This window comes from Mastigoproctus giganteus, chromosome 6, assembly GCF_048544385.1.
Source record: "Mastigoproctus giganteus isolate SK-2022 chromosome 6, ASM4854438v1, whole genome shotgun sequence".
NCBI classification, from domain to species: Eukaryota; Metazoa; Arthropoda; class Arachnida; order Uropygi; family Thelyphonidae; genus Mastigoproctus; species Mastigoproctus giganteus.
The window spans coordinates 80794145-80810892 of NC_143580.1; the positions used below are offsets into that span (position 1 = coordinate 80794145).

Below are 16748 nucleotides of genomic sequence, written 5' to 3' on the forward strand. Positions count from 1 at the left end.
ATTCAGTTCCTTTTGTGACTGCATCATAGTATCCAATCAAATTGGTCAGGCAAGAACTTCCCCTTAACAAAACCATGCTGTGTCCGAGCTATAACTGAAGTCTTGTCTAAATGATCCTGCAGTGCTTCTTTAACTAGTGCCTCCATTAATTTTCCTGGAACAGAAGTTAAACTCACAGGTCTATAATTGCTTGTGTCAGCCTTTGATCCTCCTTTGTGAATTGGGGTCACATTTGCACATCTCCAGTCCATGGGTACCTCCCCTGAGTCCAAGGAAGCTCTCATAATTATGGCTAAGTGTTTGCTTACTTCCTTTGCTGCCTCCTTTAATATAACTGGATAGATCCCATCCACCCCCGGGTGCCTTTCTTGTATTTATCTTCAAAATTTCTCCTCCACTTTACTCTCAGTTATTACAAGATTCTCTAGCTTACTGCTAGAGTTGAATACACCTCTCGCTTTCCCCTCGCTAAATAAGTCCTCATGTGTGAATGTCGATGCAAAATATTCATTTAGTTTGTTAGCTACCTGAGCAGGATCATCAACAGTTGACCCATCGATATCAAGTGGACCAATCTGATTCATCCCCTTCCTTCTAGAGTTTACATAAGGAAAGAACTCTTTGCTGTTTTTCTTTGCATCCCTTGCCAAGATTTCTCGTAATCTGCCTTCGCCTGCCTAACCTCCTTTGTAACTTGGTTACAGATCAACTTGTATGTATCATAGGCTTCTGTGTCATGTGTTAATTTGTATGTATCCCATGCATGTTTCTTCTCTGCCATATGCCTCATCAGTTCATCTGACATCCATTTAGGCCTAAACCTTGAACAATATTTCTTAGTTGTTATGTAAAGCCTAGTAGCTTCCAAGATAAGTTCTTTGAATGCTTCCCATTTTGCATTTGCTGTTGGTAACATCATCAGTTGGTCCCACTGTATAGAATTTAAATACTGTCTCAGTCCATCATAGTCGCCTTTACGAAAGCAATAACCCTTCCCTTTACCCCTAATGGTAGTTACCTCTTTGAGTAAATCCCACTTCAGCACACTGTGATCACTGCCAACTAGTGGTTCATTTATCTTCAGATTCTTAATGCATGAAGAATCACTGCTGATAATCAAATCAAGAGTATTCCTCCCTCTAGTTGCCTCCCGAACATGCTGATGTAGAAAACAATCATCCAATAAATCCACAAAAGCCTTGCTAGTATGCGAGTGACCAGCCCCCAAATTCCAGTCAATATCTGGGAAATTAAAATCTCCCATTATAAGACTCTCTGATTTACTGGCCTACTATTTCCCTGTACAGTTTCTTATTATACTCATCAGAGTCATTAGGCCTATAGCACACTCCTACTCTCAATTTTGATCTCCCAATGCTTATGTCACACCAAACTGACTCGACACTCCACTGTCCAGCGATGTCCACTGGCTTCACTTCCTTGGATTTTATGTATTTCTTAACTAATAGCATAACCCCTCCTCCTTTCCTATCCAGTCTATCCTTTCTGTAGACGTTGTACTCCCCAAATTCCAGTTCTGCATTCCTTATATCTGTGTGACACCACGTCTCTGATATCCCAACAATATCTGCCTTTGATGTTTTGAGCAATACCTCAAATTCATCAAATTTATTTACTAAACTCCTAGCATTGGTGTACACGCAAGTATACATGCACCTATTTCTATTCTTAGCTACCCTAACACAACCCATGTGTTTACTTGTACTGCAATGACTCCCGGCAGTCTCTGAAATATCCTGCATCTTGTTTTTCAGGCTTCTGCTCATTCCAATAGAAGCAGTGCAAGAATCACTTTCACCTCTGCCAGTGGCTACTGTTAATCTATTCGTCTTTGTCTCCCCCCCCAAGCTAGCAGTTTTCCGACCCACCTAACACTGCCTCGATAGCATCAGCAAATATTCTTGCACCCTTTCTATTTAAGTGTATCCCATCCCTGTAGAAGCAATCTCTCCTGTTAACAAGTACAGTCCAGGCCGAAAAAAATTCTACCTCTTGAGCCTTGCACAATCTTTCGAGGGCCGAATTGATCGACAAGGCTCTCATCATATACTCCCTCCTATCGTGTCTGGGCAGAATTGCAGACAATTTCAAATTCAACCCTATTTCATGGCTTTTTTTCAACAGTGACCTGTACTTGTTAAGCAATTCTGCCGGTCTCCTACTCTTGATATCATTAGTGCCAACGTGTACAACTATATCACCTTTTGTGCCCTTAAAAGATGATATCTGCAAGATGGAACTTTGTTAGAACAAAGTTCCATCTTGTGTTGTAGAGGTGGGTAGTTTGAATAAATTCACAGAAGAACTAGACAAACTATTAGGAGGGATGGACAGGTGATATAGAAAGTGACAGTTTTTTTTTTTTTTTTTTGCTGAGGTTGCATAAACTTGATTTTATCATTTGTGACTACTAATAATAATACTAAAATCCTGAAATACATTGATATTTATCATTTATGCTTTCTCTATCATTTTATATGCCTCTGCTATAGAATTTCCCTTCTCCTTCTAACATAAAATGCTTAGCTTGTCATGAACCATAGGCACATGTGTACACAAACACACCTTATTTAACTTTTCAAGAGAAGTATTACGAGGGAGTGTCAAAAACTTTATCCCTTGAACTGTACATTTTATGAACATTATATTTTATTCACTGTATTGTTTGTTTAACTAGTAATATATTCCAGAAGTTTCATTGCTTTAACTCTTCATTGTTACAGAGCTGAATATGTGACAGTTTCATCATGGATAAAGTTGGATATCGATCCATTAGCAAATTCCTTTTTTTTGCAAGGCAAACAGCCAAGGATCATCCATAAAGAGATTTCTGTTGTGTATGGGGATATCCATTCATCCACCCTATGACCTTGTAAAACATCTGTGAAGACAGTTAAAGTGTGGCCAGGGGAGCATTTATGATGAGTAAAAAAGTGGGCAGCCATCCACAACTCACTCTGCTCAATTTGTGGAGAAAACTGAAAAACTGATCTTTAATGACCACTGGATAACAATTAAACAAATAGTTGCTGAGACTGGTATGGATCAATGGAGAGCATAATTCACAATGAGTTGAATATGAATATGGTCTCAGCATGATGGATTCCTTGTTTGCTCACAAGTATTTAGAAAGGGGGGTAAAAAGCAGGCCTGCTCTGCTGAATTGATTGCCATGTGTGATGGCAATCCTGACCTGTTTTTTCCATAACTGGTGACTATGGATGAATTGTGGATACCATTGCTTTGACCCAGAAACAAAACAAGAACAATAAAAACATGCATTATCACCAATTCCCAAAAAAGGCCAGAGTGCAACCATCTGCATAGAGGGTGTTGCTATTGGATTTCTGGGAAGGGATGGACATTATTCTCACAGATTACTTGGAGAGGGATACTACCATCAATGCACATACTACAGCAACTTACTGAAGCAGTTACATGTGGCAATTAAGGAAAATAAACACAGAATGCTCAGCAATGGTGTGCTGTTGCTTCACAACAATGTACCAGCCCACACTGCTGTCACAACTACTGACCTTGCCTGGAAGTACTTCAGTATCTTGCCACATCTGCCTGCCTTCTCTTTTCACAGCTGAAATCATTTTTGCATGGAAAGCATGTTTTTGGCAATGCAGAGTTCATTTCAGCAATAGAAGCCTGTTTTCAAGAGCAAAGTGTGTCTTTCTGCAAAAAATGGCATACTGAAGTCCTGCATAAGATGGAAGAAATGTGTTGTTTTGGGTGGCTACATCTTACCAAGAAAGGCTTAAAAACTTAAGCCTTTCTTGGTAAGAGCACCCCTTTGTTCCCCCTAACCAAACTTGTTGCTCTTCTTTGTACTTGTTCTAGCAACTCTACATCCTTCCTAAAATGAGGCCTCCAGACCTGTACACAGCACTCTAGGTGTAGCCTGACCATTGCCTTGTATAACGGGATAATCACCTCCCTGTTCCTGCTAGCAAAATTCCTATATATCATTGACAAGACTCCATGACCTGCCCTGGCAGCCCCTCTGCACTGCTCAGCGAACTTCATATTTGACTGCACAATTATCCCCTGGTCTTTTTCACCTTTCCACATCCCTGAGTGTAATACCACACAGTTGGTACGTTTCTCTTGGGTTATTGCTACTCATATGCAGTACTTTGCAGTTGTCAATGTTAAACTTCAGTTACCACTTTTCAGCCCATTTGCCTACCTTATCTAGATCCAGCTGGAGTAGCATACTGTCTTTACTGTTGTTAACAACCCTACCAACCTTTGTATCATCTGCAATTTTTTCCCTGACCTACAACTGTCTTTCCTCAATTTGAATCTATGCCCTCTCAGGTTCTTAATCTGAGCAAGATTAAGCTTAATCTGAGCAATTATAAAACTTTGATACTTCCCCAAATAAACGATATGTAATGGCTTCAAATCAAATTTCATTCAGCAGCTGACTGGTACCCTAGATCATTTCATTGTCTGAGTTTTTATTGATTGACAGATGTAAGAAGCTACAGATGCTGGCCTCAGAAATCCCCATAAACATTATCTTTTAAAATAATATGATTAACAGGTTTGAAGTATTTCTTCCCAAACTATATAACTAAGCTAATCATTGTCTCCTTGTGGTCCTAGTTTACCTACAATCCCTCCCCTCCAAACACATTTAACCAGCTCAGATTTGTTGTGTATGTATTAATATTTGCAAGGGGGGTGTGTGTGTGTGTGTGTGTGTGTGTGTGTGTGTGTGTGTGTGTGTGTGTGTGTTTTAATACTTCTGTTATGAAGGGCCATCAGTTGTCTGTGTCTGACTCTTTTGTGACATTTTTCTTAAGATGTTGTCTAGAGATTTTGTGCAATAATCATTTAAATATTACTTATCTTCTTGCTCTTCCTCTTCTGTTTTCTAAAGAGGTCTTGGTTTTTTTTTAAGTAAACTGTTGTTTATATACTTATCCCATATGTCTCAGGCATCAATGAAAAGATAGCAAACACAGCCAGAACCATCTTCAGCAGCTCATATTATCAGAAGATAATCCAAGAGGGCCAATATACCACATTCAGCTGTGGAGCCATATACATTGGAAAATCCTTACAAGCATCTTCAGTCAAGACTTGAAGAACACAGGAATGATGATATGTGCAACATATCGAATACAGCCTACCATGTCCTCCAATATGGCAATCTCTGGGAATTAAAGGACACCTTTGAGCTTGCCACAGATTAAAACTACAAAAGAACCTTTTAAAGAAGTTTTTTTTCATTAAGCTCTTTAGTGACCTTTCTGTTAACAAAAACCAGGAATCAAATGTTGACAACCTATATTTCAACATTTTCAAACCAACAATAGAAAAGGAAACTGTTATGTTCCATATTCCCCCCTCCCCGTCAGTAACACATAGTATGTAATACTACCTGGTGAACAGCAGAACAGAGTCAGGTGCTTATAGATGGTATGCCACCCAGATATCTGGTACTCCAACCATATCTTACCTGGTTCTCTTTATATAGCCCTGAATGAGGAACGTTTTTGTTGTATTACAGTGCAGGAAGTAAGAGGTCCGGTTCCTCCAAAGTGTATGTAGGTATAATTGTCGTGTTTCTATTTAATATTTAACTTTGGATTTAACTTGGTTGTAGAGTTCTAAATCTGTATTCTCTATATTATATTAATGCAAGTGTATACATTCCTTGAGTTAACATTAGTTGTAATTTCTTACTTAATTTCATAGTAATTTTCATGTTGTGAAGATGTTCTTGTATCCCTGCTTAAGACGAGGTTCAGCAAGAATCCTGAAACATCACCTGCTAACAAATTAGTATAATATTTAGCTTGTATTATATATGAGGTGCCTCTGTTGCCAGGTGGGAAGGAGCAGCAGTGCGTAGCACAAGATTCTTGATTAGACCGGGGTTCGAGCCTGTCACCACCAAATACGGAGGATGCAGAAAGGTCAGGGAATGACCACCGCATATTCCCGGAGCAATATGGCCTTAGTTGCTTATGCTCCTAAAAACCAAACAACAAACAAACAAACAGTATTATATATGAGTTTAATAAAACCTCTGTTAAGAATTTTCATGTGGTATAATAGTGTTATTTTATATATACAGGCATACCTCGGTTAACGTTACCTCTGATAACGAAGCTTCGATATAACGAAGTCGGCAATTTCAAGCTCCATTTAACATAAAAAAAATATTCCAGTTTAATCACCTGAAATCTAAACAAACTGAAGAAATTACGGAAACCTTTGGGGCTTCTTGTGGTTGGTTTGAGAAATTTAAAAAACGGGCCAGGATTCATAGTGTAAAATTAACAGGAGAAGCTGCAAATAAGTTTCCAGGAAAACTAAAGGAAATAATTGAACGTGAAAATTTTCCAAATTTGGTGTTCAATGTTGACGAAAGCAGTTTGTTCTGGAAACGGCTACCAACAAAAAGCTTCATTTCTATTGAAGAAAAATCAGCTGCTGGGTTCAAAGCAGCCAAAGACCGTTTAACGTTACTCTTTGGATCAAATGCCTCTGACGATTATAAATTAAAATTGTTATTAGTTTACCATTCAGAAAATCCGAGGGCGTTAAAAGGTAACATAAAAATGAATTTACCTGTAATATGGAAAGCAAACAGAAAAGCGTGGGTTCCCAAGGAGTTATTTACTGATTGGTTTGTTAACCACTTTTGTCCTGAAGTAAAACGGTATTGTCAAAAAAAAACAACTTTGAAGAAAAAGCTCTTTTGTTGTTAGACAATGCTCCGGGACATCCTACTGATCTTAACACGTTGGACACATGCATTCCTGTCAAAGTTGTGTTTCTTCCAGCAAACACAACTTCCCTGATTCAACCATTAGATCAGGGAGTAATAGCATCATTTAAAGCTTATTATCTGCGTCGAACATTAAGCAGTTTAACTGAACTAGAGGATAAAGAGGAAGTGACAGTTAAAACTTTTTGGAAAAACTACACCATTAAAAACGCAATTGAAAACATTGATAGTTCTTGGAAAGAAGTCACTAAGAAATGCTTAAATGGAGTTTGGCGCAAAATATGGCCAGAAGTTGTACTAGAAGAAGAAAATAACATCCAAGAAATTAGAAATGAAGTTATCCAGATGGCTCAATCAATTGGTTTCGAAAATGTCGATGAAGAGGATGTTAGAAATTTATTGAATGCAGAAGATGATGGTTTTTCAGTGGAAGATTTAGAAAACCTTGTTAGCAACGAAGACAAAGATAATGAAGACGAAGTTAAAGAAGTTCCTGGCGAAAAAGTGTTAACAACCAAAGATTTAAAAAGGTGCTTAAATGACATTGAAAACGTTTTAAATTTTTTTAGTGAAAATGATCCTGATTTAGGAAGAAGTGTTATTGTTAAGCGATCAGTGTTAAATGCAATAACTCCGTATAGGCAATTGTTAAATGAAAGAGAAAAAAAGCATAAGCAATCAATTTTAAAATGTGATTTCACTTTGTATGTAAGTTGACTGTTTATTTAATAAAACGTTCGAAAAAAAGCTTTTCATTTTCTTTACGTAGGAACGTATCCCTATTCTGGCCATAGTATTTTTACCTCTGAAAACGAAGTTTCGCTTAACGAAGTAATTTCGTGGAATGCATCCTATTCGTTATTCGAGGTATGCCTGTATATTAAGATACACACTGCGGCAATTGGAAAACAAGACTGATGTTATGAGATGGTGCTGTCATCTACTAGAAGTAAACGTGAAGTGAAAGAGTGATTGTTCCTAACACCTCAGTCAAGGTCAGCAGAAATTGCACTATTTTTCAGAATGTAGTGTGAAACATTACATTCTGAAATAGCTGAACTGCACATCTCTTCTGTGTCGTGGAGGGACAATGGAGCAAAGAGCAAACATCAAGTTTTGCATTTGACTTGGCAAAAGTGCAAGTCCATGCACTTGCTTCATCATTTCAAATGATGACACAAGTGTATGGAGAGAATTGTCTTTATTATGCATGTGTGTTTGAGTAGCATAAACATTACACCCATGGATGAGAATTACTGGAAGACAGTGAACATCCGGGCCCAGCAAAAACAGTTTGAACGCCAGAGTTGATTGAGAAGATGTGGGAAATGACCAATGGCCAACATGAAATTCTCTCCAAAGTATTTCAAGAAAACGAAGGTCTTTGCACAATTTGTTCCACATTATTGTTACATGACAGGTGCGAGTTGAACACTGCAGTGCCGTCATTGAAGCTGCTGAAAGCAAACCCAACTTCCTGAATTCAGTCATTACGGGCAACGAGAAGTGGTGTTTTTCAGTATGATGCCGCAATGAAGAGAAAAATTGTGGAGTAGAAGTAATCAGCAAACTCTCCCAAAACCAAAAAAGTTTGCCAGGAAAGGTCTAAAATCAAAACCATGCCCATCCTTTTCTACAACAGCAAGGGGATTGCACATGAAAAATTCATGCCCAGTGACCAAAGTGTTACTACTGCCATTGTTGTCTAGACAATATTACTATCTGGACATTTTGAAACATTTCCTGCAGGAATCTGTTATGTGCAGCCTCAGTATGGAGAAGATGGCAGTTGGTTCTTCTTGCATGACAATGCACCAAGCCACAAGGCTCTCATTGTTCAGGAGTTTTTGGCTACCAAAAAAGTCTGCATACTGTTGCATCTATCGTATTCACCAGACTTAGCCCAGTGCGACTTCTTTTTGTGGAAAGCTCAAGATAACCCTGAAAAGCTGCTGTTTTTATGACGTCGACACCATTCACAGCTTTTATGCGAACATTGAGCAGTATACTAGTTAGCCTTCCATCAGTCATTCATTCCATTTGCTTTGTGATCATTGCTGGCAGTGTGTAGATGTAGGAAGAAGTTTAAATAAACCGAAATTAGTTTGCCATACATGAGATCATGAATTTTTTTATGGCATCAGTCTCATTTTACAGTTTCCATATAAATTAGTATAGTATAAATTAGATACAGTAGATTGTCAAAATAACAGCATCCCAAATAATGGAACATTCGAGCTAACAGCACATTGAGATTGACTGTTTACATACATCACAGATGTCTTGCAGTTCCGGAAAAAGAAAATGGCAAGTCACATGATTACCATATTTGTTTACATTCGCCATTTTGAAAGTGAATTCTGTACTGATATCACGGATTATCCCGCTGTTTTACATTTATTTTAAATTAAAAACCCTTCACTATGGATCCTAAAGTTAATAAACCTCATACAGAGAAGAAAAGAAGAACAACTTTAAAGCTTAGTGACAAACTTGATATAATAAAGAAAATAGAACAGGGCATAAGGTAGGAGTGTATTAATGACAGAATATAACATTGGCTCATCAACGTATTTATGTTATTATTATTATTAGCTATATGGTGCAAGGAAGCCTGAGGCTTATGCTGCACCAGCAAAAAAAAAAAAAAAAAAAAAAAAATCCCAAGTTACCTTGAGAGAGAGAGAGAAATAGAAGGGAGAATATGATGATATCCAGCTCAGGACCCTGGGTTTGCCAAGCCCATACTCACCAGATATGAGCCCCTGGGGTGTGTAGTTAATAAAATTGCATTCTTAATCTCTCTATTTCTTATTTAGCCTCATTATACCTGCATTAAATATATTAAAAATAAAACTTTCTAGATAACTAAAAAATGGAAATAATGCCACCTTGAATCCCTGAAGGTGACATATTCTGAAAGTCTACTGTATATAGTATAAATTTCACCATAAAAATGTTGTTTAATAAAGAAATTAAACTTACTGATAAGAAGCATGATCTCTTTAATGAGTTTATGCTACTTGATTAAAAACAGTCTGTATTGCATTATATTATTATTAAAGATGATAAAGTTCCACCACCACCATTAATTTATCTATATGATATGCACGGGCTTAAAATAGGATGTTTGTTTCCACTTCAAATGGTTTAGCCTTTTATTTGCTTTATAATGTAGTGCCAACCATGGGATCAAGGTGCTGAGTTGGACAAGCTTATTCAAGAAATGCAATCCTTTTATACGTCAGAGGTATGGTTTTTAATTTATTTCCTTTACAGTTATTTACAGGAGAAATTATAGAAAAATATTAATTTTTAATGCCAAAAATTCCAAGTAAAAATGAATAAAGTATTTTATAAGTACGATGCCTAAATGAATTATTACTGAAGTTCAGCACATGAATATTTTGAATTAATGCAATACATATCATCTGGTATTCATAATGGTTTAATGTAATGATATTTAAGGAATTTGTATTTCTTATAATTCTTGTTATCATTGTAGTAAAATTGCCTATCCAATGTTGGTATATATTGTGTTAATTATTATTTCAGTTAGAATCACAGTGAAATTTTTGGCAAATATTTGGGCATATCTTAACTTTTCTGCTTCCAGTGAACCATGAGTTCTGATTTGGTATCACTTTTAAGTGGGTATGCAGATAGTTTAGTATTATAAACTAGCTCCTAAGAAAGCTTGATTTAAAAAAATCGACATTGGCTCCATGGAGCCGAAGGTGGATCCGTGAATAACGTCATGTGAAATGAAAAAATGCAATTTAAGCTTAATAAAATCAGTTTTATTTTATTCGATATTTTCATTTACAATCAACAATAAAGGTTTGTGGTAACTAAAGTAGGATACATAATTGAAACAATTCAAACTATTAACATTGTGATTGAAGACCAAGTCGATACATGATTAACCATGTGTAGTAGATTTTGTATGATGCAAGTTTAAGATTGAATGTTAATTCCACGAAGTCAAAGAATGGAGCATTTTCAGGTTTCTTAATATCAATGTTGAAATCACCCACTAAAATTATTGGGATCTTTTGAAAGTTGAATTTCCGTACAACTTTAAGTATGTCTCCAAAATTTGGCATATAAATCGCTAGATTGGATATTAAGAAAACTTTAATCTGCTCGAATATTGAATTAGGTGAGATGTAGAATGTTACAAGCAGTCTTCTGTCCATTTATTTCAAATTCAGCTGCACAAATGTTGCCACAATTATCTGTACCAGTCATTTGCCATAGCAAGTCTGCATCCATCCACGGTAATTTTTTTTTTTTTTTTTTTTTTTTTATGAAAACCCCAAACACGAAAGGTATCAAAACCTATAGTACATAGTACCGTGCATGGGTTGAAGGAGAAGTATGGGGGGGAGGGGGATGCCGGAAACTTTGCTCTAGAGACTAAACATAGGTTTCGCCACTTCAAGCCTCCAATAAGCAAAGTGGTGGTATTTCACCGGTTGATGAAAGTCATCTACCACCTAATGAGAATATGTGGCGTACATATTATCGACTTTATTGTATAGCACAGCACCACCACATCGCAGAGAAGGTCTTTTGAATTGTGTGATACGTTTGTATTCTCGAACATCAACATTTTCATCATTTTCAAGCCATGTTTCATTTAATGCCAGGATATTCGATTCCGTGAAAATTGGATTGGTCGCAGTGTCTTCACTATGAAGTTTCAAACTGTGTATTCAATAATACCATTCTGAAACTCGACTAAGCAACTTGATCCAAAAATTGTATCGAGGCAGTGTTAGTTGGGTCAGAAAACTGCTAGCTTGGAGGGATACACAGACTAAAAGGTTAACAGTGGCAGCAGGCAGAGGCAAAAGTGATTCTTGCATTGCTTCTATTAGAATGAGCAGCAACCTGGAAAGCAAGGTAATGGAGATTTCCAGGACTGCTGGAAATCAGTGGAACAAGTAAATACACAGGCTGTGTTAGGTAACTAAGAGTATGAACCAGGTGCATGTATACTTGCGTGTACACCAATGCAGGTATAGTTAATAAATTTGATGAGCTTAAAGTGCGAGTCAAGACATCAAAGGCAGATATTGTTGGGATATCAGAGACATGGTGTCACACAAATATAAGCAGTGCAGAATTGGAATTTGGGGAATACAATGTGTACAGAAAGGATAGACAGGACAGGAAGGGAGGAGGAGTTATGCTGTTAGTTAAGAAACAAAAATCTAAGGAAATGCGTCCAATTGATGTTGGTGTACAATGCAATGTCGAGTCTGTTTGGTGATATAAGCACTGGTAAAGGAAAAATAAGAGTAGGTGTTTGTGTTATAGACCTAATGAATCTGAGGAGTAAAATGAGCAATTGTGCAGAGAAATGGAGTGGGCCAGCAAATCAGAATGTCTTATAATGGGGGATTTTAACTTTCCAGATATTGATTGGAACTTGTGCGTTCGTCACTCGCACACTAGCAAGACTTTTGTTCATTTATTGGGTTACATGTTTTCTACAGCAACATGTTCAAGAGGCAACCAGAGGGAGTAATACTCTTGAACTCATTAATAGCAGTGACTATTCATGCATTAAGAATTTGCAGACTGGTGACAGTGATCACAATGTACTGATCTGGGAATTACTTAAAGATTTAACTACCATCGAGGCTAAAGGTAGGCTTTTGCTTTCATAAAGGTAATAGGGGTCTCAGACAGTTTTTAAATTCTTTACATGGGGATCAACTGATGATGTTACCAACATTGACTTCTAAATGGGAAGCCTTCATGACTTAATTTTGGAGGCTACTAGGCTTTTCATTCCAAATAAGAAATACTATTCAAGGTTTAGAGCTAAATGGATGTCAGATGAATTAATGAGTCTTGTGACAGAGAAGAAAAATGTATAGGATGCATATTATCAGGTGACACAGAAGCCTATGGCAGATACAAACTAGTCTTTAATCAAGTCACAAAGAAAGTTAGGCAGACGAATGTAGATTACGAGAAATCTTTGGCAACAGATGCAAAGAAAAACAACAAAGAGTTCTTTACTTGTGTAAATTCTAGAAGGAAAGGAATGAATCAGATTGGACCACTTAAAATAGGTGGGTTGACTATTGATGATCATTCTCAGGTAGCTGATAAACTGAATGAGTATTTTCCATCTACATTCACACATGAGGAATTATTCAAGAGGAGAATGTCAGAAGTTTATCAAACTCCAACAGGGAGCTAAGTGATTTTGTAATAACTTAGAGCAAAGTGGAGGAGAAATTATTAAAGCTGAACATAAAAAAGCACCTTGGGTGGATGGGATATATCCAGTTATATTAAAGGAGGCAGCAAAGGAAGTAAGCAAACCCTTAGCCATAATTATGAGAGCTTCCTTGGGCTCAGGGACTGGAGGTGTGCAAATGTATCAACAATTCACAAAGGGGTTCAAATGGTGACACTATAGACCTGTTAGTTTAACTTGTGTTCTGGGGAAAATAATGGAATCACTGGTTAAAGCAGCATTGCAGAATCATCTAGACAAGACCGCACTAATAGTTAAGACACAGCATGGGTTTGTTAAAGGGAAGTCTTGTCTGACCAATTTGATTTGATACTATGATGTGGTCATAAAGGAACTGAATGCCAAAATTATTTTTGATATCATATACACGGATTTCAGGAAAGCTTTTGATACTGTTGCACTTGAAAGACTGTTGTTGTTATTATTTGGTTTTTAGGAGCATCAGCAACCAAGGCCACACTGCTCAGGGGATATATGCGGTGGTCACTCCCTGACCCCTCCGCATCCCCCACATTTAGTGGTCACGGGCTCGAACCCTGCTCCAATCAAGAAGCGCGCGCTACGCACCGCTGCTCCTGCCCACCTGGCTACAGAGGCGCCAGGGAAGCCTGCTCTACAAATTGGAGATGTATGGCATTAAGGGTAAGTTGCTACGATGGATGAGTGGGAGACAACAGAGAGTAGTAATCAATGGACACTGCTCTTTGTGGACAAATGTTATTAGTGGAGTTCCCCAGGGTTCGGTGTTGAGCCCATTGTTGTTTTGTATTTTTGTCAATGATATTGATGAGGGTATATCAGGTTTAATATCCAAGTTTGCAGATGATACAAAGGTTGGCAGGGTTGTTAATGGCAGTAAAGACAGTATGCTACTCCAACTGGATCTAGATAAGTTGGGCAAATGGGCTGTGAAGTGGCAACTGAAGTTTAACATTGAGAAACGCAAAGTACTGCATATGCATATCAATAACCAAAGAGAAACATAACAACTGTGTGGTACTACACTCAGGGAAGTGGAAAAGCCCTTGGGGTAATTGTACAGTCAAATATGAAGTTCGCTGAGCAGTGCAGACAAGCTGCCAGGGCAGGTCATGGAGTCTTGCCAATGATATATAGGCATTTTGCTGACAGGGATGTGATTATCCTGTTATACAAAGCAATGTTCAGGCCACACCTAGAATACTGTGTATAGGTCTGGCGGCATCATTTCAGGAAGGATGTAGTTGCTAGAATGAGTACAAAGAAGGGCAACAAGATTGGTGAAGGGAACAAAGGGGTGCTCTTACCAAGAAATGCTTAAGTTCTGCAAAATGCAGCACCTGGAGAGTAGGCACCTGCGAGGTGATCTAATTGAGGTATAAGGCCTTGAATGGGTTGAGCAAGCTGAATGCTGATGGGATTTTTCATCTCTTGCTCAGATTAAAAACCTGAGTGGGCACAGTTTCAAAGTGAGGAAAGACAGTTGTAGAATGGATATGTGGAAATTTGCCTTTAGCCAGCCAGTAGTTGATTGGTGGAACAGACTTCCATCTTTTGTTGTGGAAGTTGTTAGCCTAAATAAATTTAAGGTTGAGCTGGACAGGCATTTGGAACAAATGGAGAGGTGAAATTGGAGGTTTTTGGCTGATGCTGCATAAGCTTGCTTTTTTTTGCATTGTTTGCCTCTGCTATTGCTAAAATCATACATGAAGAGAATTAAACCTGGAAATTACACTGAAAACTATATAAGAGGTTGATAGGATGGAATGAAGTAAAATAGACATTGCAAAGAATACAACATCCCTTTACACACTTTGGCTATGATATAAAAAAAAAAGTGCAGCAGTGATAAAAAATGGGAAACAAATTTGTGGTGTAAAACATGAGCTTGAAACTATTTTTTTATTAGTACCATCAGATACTGGCAAATCAAATGCATGCATTTGATTTGCCAATATCAGGTTCAATTTTGCAAGAAAAGACTGATTATCTCAGTCAATTACAACATAAAATTAGCAACTGCAAATGCAGCAGTAGCTGGCTCCAAAGATTTAAAACAGGAGTAACTTAGCTTTGTAAAATGTTTTTGATGAGTTTATCAGTTTACAAAGAAAAAGCTGCAAATTGTTAATCTTGACAAGACAGGTAAATTTTATAATTTGCTGCCAAAAAAAAAAAAAAAGCACATGCTGTTTGAAGAGTCTTGTAATGGTGGAAATTAAGTAAAGAAAGAATCATTATTTTGTTATACTGCAATGCAGATGGCAGTACAAAAGTGCATCCACTTGTAGTTGGTAAAATTTTAAAGCCAAGATGTTTTAAAGGAGTTAACCAACTTCTGTGGGATTATAAGGCCAATCGAAGTGCTTGGGTTATGGTCAAATTTTTTTAGTCTTGAGTATTGAGTGGACAGAAGAATGGCTTCAGAATAAAGGAACATTTTGATGATTTTAGGTTATGCACAACACATTTTGCTGAGGCACTTAAGTTGGCAAATATATGGCTTGGATGCTGTTTGAATATTGTTATTGTAGGAGATATTTTTAATCAGAATTATAGGGATTATCATTGAAAAACATGGTCTAGAAAATGAATGTGATTAATAATGTTGAAGAATAGGGTACTTGGAAAGAGAATATGGATTTTTTTTGGTGAATTTGAGGAGTTAAGATGGATGATATTCTACCACAGCAATGGCAACCAGAAGAGCTGCTGAGTATGAAGCAGAATGATGAAGTTTTTGTTACCAGTAATGAAAGGGATAGTGAAAGCAAAAAAAGCACACACTGCCTTCTAAAAAAAAATGCACAAACTGCATTGAACACAACCAGGACCGTGCCGAGCCATTTTAGTACCCGAGGCAAGAATGAAAAATTGCAAAATATGACTTATTCAAAATACATTTCTGGTACAAGTTTTAATAAAAATAAAAGGATGACAAAAAAATAAAATAAAACTCTTTAAAGTGATTTTTATTCTCATAAGCAGTATTTATTATAAATATATAATAGATTTATTTATGCAATCGTCCATTTCAAAAATTATTTAATTTTTCTTTTGCTGCCCCTTTCAGCTTTTAACCTGAGTCAAGAGCCTCATTCGCCTCACCCTCGGCATGGCTCTGAACACAACAGAGAATGTGCTGGCCTATAGTAACATTGATAAAGAAACAATGTTGCATATGATAATGTCTTTGCTATAGTTAAGAATACATATAAGACAAAGACTGAGCAAGTTAAATTAGATTTATTTTTTAAATTAGATTAATTTAGATTAAAGAGTTAATTGGTTTGTCTTCTGTATTTTAATTAGTTTAATATTAGGACTAATTCTTCTTTTACTGCTTTGAGATACTAGTTACATATATGCTACATTTTTATTTAAATTATGTTGTTTCTTTTCTCTTAGATTACCTTATAAATAAAAGAAAGTCTGAACAAAATATGTATTATTCTTATTATTGTTAGACGAGCCATATTTTTTACTTTTATTTTATTATTTCTTATTATTGTTATATATGTGTGTGTGTGTGTGTGTGTGTGTGTGTGTGTGTGTGTGTGTGTGTGTGTGTGTGTGTGTGTGTGTGTGCACAAAAAATTGCTATAGTTTTAGCACCTTTGGCAGACTTCACTATTACAAACCTCATTATTACAAAACATGAAAGTTTCAATCTCTAGAAATTTTTTTTAATGAGATTTTACTGTATATAGA

General features: G+C 36.9%; 1 protein-coding gene across 1 annotated transcript in view; it reads left to right on the forward strand.

The window, feature by feature from the left end:
* tapas (tudor domain-containing protein 7 tapas) overlaps positions 1-16748 on the forward strand; it is a 279776-nt gene that overhangs the window by 211559 nt on the left and 51469 nt on the right. Inside the window, exon 13 of the mRNA XM_090376230.1 lies at positions 9957-10028. Coding sequence (XP_090232356.1) covers positions 9957-10028 — 72 coding nt within the window. The remainder of the gene's footprint in view (positions 1-9956; positions 10029-16748) is intronic.